General features: G+C 34.8%; 1 protein-coding gene across 1 annotated transcript; it reads left to right on the forward strand.

The window, feature by feature from the left end:
- Positions 1 to 216: 216 nt before the first annotated feature.
- LOC103582443 (CD166 antigen-like) lies at positions 217 to 2,894 on the forward strand (the record flags this gene model as incomplete). The annotated part of the gene is made up of 4 exons (XM_008564038.1): positions 217 to 420; positions 2,270 to 2,308; positions 2,596 to 2,713; positions 2,795 to 2,894. Coding segments are annotated over exons 1-4 (444 nt in total), but the record flags the coding sequence as incomplete, so codon positions are not given.
- Positions 2,895 to 3,178: the final 284 nt, after the last annotated feature.

The raw sequence follows: 3,178 nt of genomic DNA on the forward strand, positions 1-3,178 counted from the left end.
ATTGACTAACCCTAAGCTTGCATTGAAAAAGAAGAGTTTAATTAATTTAATTACTAGAATTCACATTGAAAACATAAACAGAAATACCATTAGGGGTAACTGATCTTTTTCCTACCTCCTGTGGACATATGCCCACATCAGTCTCTCTCTATGATCTTACACATCCTCTTCAACACCAGACTATCCTACAGAGCACCACACCTATCCTATTTCATTCACTGTTACTCTTTCCCATGTTTTATAACCCGTTTTCATTTCTAAATCCATCTCCTTCCTTTTTCTTCCAGACAGAGGAATCTCCTTATATCAATGGCAGGTATTATAGTAAAATTATCATTTCCCCTGAAGAGAATGTTACATTAACTTGCACAGCAGAAAACCAGCTGGAGAGAACAGTAAACTCCTTGAATGTCTCTGCTAGTGAGTATTTCATTTCTGGCCTTAAAAAAGTAAGAAAATTTGAAGTTATTCTTCATTAGTTTAAAATCTTCAATTTCATCTTCCTGTACTGCATTATGGTAAGTTTTATTTATTTTGCATTTGGTATCATCATCATAAGGTTATCTTTTCTTTTTTTCTGGTGTCCATTCTTGTACTCTCCTTGTCATTTCATGTTTTATGGTTCAGAGACCTTACCCTGTACAGGAATATTTCCCAAGAGAAATATTACTCTTATTTAATCCTTGTTTTGTGGTGAGAGTAGAGATAATTCAAAGATTGTCTTAAAGCATATTTGCAACAGTTTTAAATTCAGAAAATTTTTAAGTCCATTTATTCTCATTATTTTGAATTCCAATTCTTTCTGATATTTATCCTACCCTTATTTTGTACAAGAATGTCATAAGCTTAAAGTCAGTCAGCAAATTAGTAGAAAAATTGGTGTCAGAATTTATGAAGTCTGGTTTCAAAATTGTTCCTTTTGTTATATGTTTGAAGCATAGCCAAAAATTAGTTAAATGAAATTATCTCAGAGAAAGTGAAAAAATCTGTCAGTGCTGAAATTAGGACAATACATACATACTAATAGCAGCTTCTTCTGAAAACAATTGTCGTTTAATGTGAAATTAATGATCATCTTCAATTCTGTTATTGTTCCTGTTGCTGTCAGTCTTACGTCAGGACTGGTTTATAATGAGGCTCGGATCTGGACAGAATGATAACTGACCTGCCAAACCTTTCTTCTTCAGTCAGCTGTAATCTTGTATGTGACATTAGCAGGCTAGGGATAGATACACTGGCTAAGAATTAGCAGGAGCTAAGAGAAACTAATTGTCTAAAGATAATAGTCCCTAACAGATTATGACTGGAATATAAAGGCCTGATGACTTGACAGGAGAAGAAAACCAAACAAATTTAACTCTAAAATAGGAGCATTGACATCTCAGAATGCAATTCAGGCACCATTAATTTGTCCTACCTAGAAAGAGAACCTATCCTTTTTTCCTGAACGCCAAGTCTCTTCTTATGCTAGTCCATTGAATGGTGTGCTTCAGTTTCCTAGACTTTGCAGTGGCTTGATCAACATTTAATACAGTTGTTTTCAAATTCACTGAGCACCTCCTGAGATTCCAATTTAGTATGAAGAAGGGCCTGGGAGTCTGCATGTTAACAAACATCCTGGCAGTTCTGGACATGGGCCCATGCCCTTTGAACAATATTTCTATAGTTTTATATTAGACGATAATACACAACAGTGGTGATTCCTAAAATGGACCAAAGGCATAGCACTATCAGAGTCACTTGAAGGGTTTTTACAAACATCACATATGTTGCTTCTTAATATCTAAAGCATCTGCAGTTTTAATCTCTACCTCTACCATTTTGAGAACATCTCTAGTGATAAGTCTTTGACACTAGAGAATGAAAATCAATTCTATAGTGGGTCAGGAAAATTTGAGAAAATTTGAGAAACACTGCATTATAGACTTCATAGGTACCAACTTGTTCCTCTTAAAAAAGAAGTACTGTTTAAAGGTAGTAAAGAGTGGACAAATTAATATGGATTTCAGATTAATACTATAGCTTGTCAGTTGTGAAATTTTCTGTGGCTGGTTAACCTTTGCAGTTTTAACTACTCTTCTTTTCTTAAAACAAAATTAATTTATTTGTAAGGAAGGTCATGCTCTATTAAGTGTGAATTTTTTTACCCTTAGCTGTAGAATAGATATTTTATCTCTGAGTATTATTACATCATACTATTATGGTAAAGGTGACTTTCATATATCAACAAATTTTGTTTTTAATTTCATATTAACATTTTTCATTTCAGTAAGTATTCCAGAACACGATGAGGCAGACGAGATAAGTGGTAGGTACTATGCTGCCGACTCTTCTTCCTTGACTATCAGCTCAAGCTTTATGAAGTGTCATTATATAAGTAATTTTCTTAGCTGTCTACAATTTTGACTTGAATTAAAATACCAAATGAGACAAGATAGTAAGAATGTTAAAATTTTACCCTTTAAAGTCATGTTTGCATGTTAATCAAAGTAATGAGCATTAGTCATTTTTAATAAGAATAACTAGATTGACTTCTTTTTTAAAAAGATCCTTGGCATTGTCTGTAATTGTATGGACTTTTCTTCTTTGTTGTAGATGAAAACAGGGAAAAGGTGAATGACCAGGCAAAACTAATTGTGGGAATCGTCGTCGGTCTCCTCCTCGCTGCCCTCGTGGCTGGTATCGTCTACTGGCTGTACATGAAGAAATCAAAGTAAGTTGTGGAAAAAGAATCTTCATTGCTCATTGACTTGCACTGGGAGGAAATACAATGTGTTAATTGTGCTCATTCCAGCTGTGCATGCAATTACTATTATAAGAAGGACATATTCTGGTCTCCTCCTCGCTGCCCTCGTGGCTGGTATCGTCTACTGGCTCTACATGAAGAAATCAAAGTAAGTTGTGGAAAAAGAATCTTCATTGCTCATTGACTTGCACTGGGAGGAAATATAATGTGTTAATTGTGCTCATTCCAGCTGTGCATGCAATTACTATTATAAGAAGGACATATTCCCCAAAGCAGGTTGATCATATTTTGTTTCAGCTCACATGGACTGCACTGCCAACATCAGGGACATGGACTGGCATGTGATTTCACATGTGTCCTCATATTTTTCTCAGTCAATAGTCTGAATTCAATTATTCAATTTCTTTCAGCACATGGGTGGATTTTGAAAGT

This window comes from Galeopterus variegatus, unplaced genomic scaffold (assembly GCF_000696425.1).
Source record: "Galeopterus variegatus unplaced genomic scaffold, G_variegatus-3.0.2 Scaffold16264, whole genome shotgun sequence".
Lineage (NCBI taxonomy): Eukaryota > Metazoa > Chordata > Mammalia > Dermoptera > Cynocephalidae > Galeopterus > Galeopterus variegatus.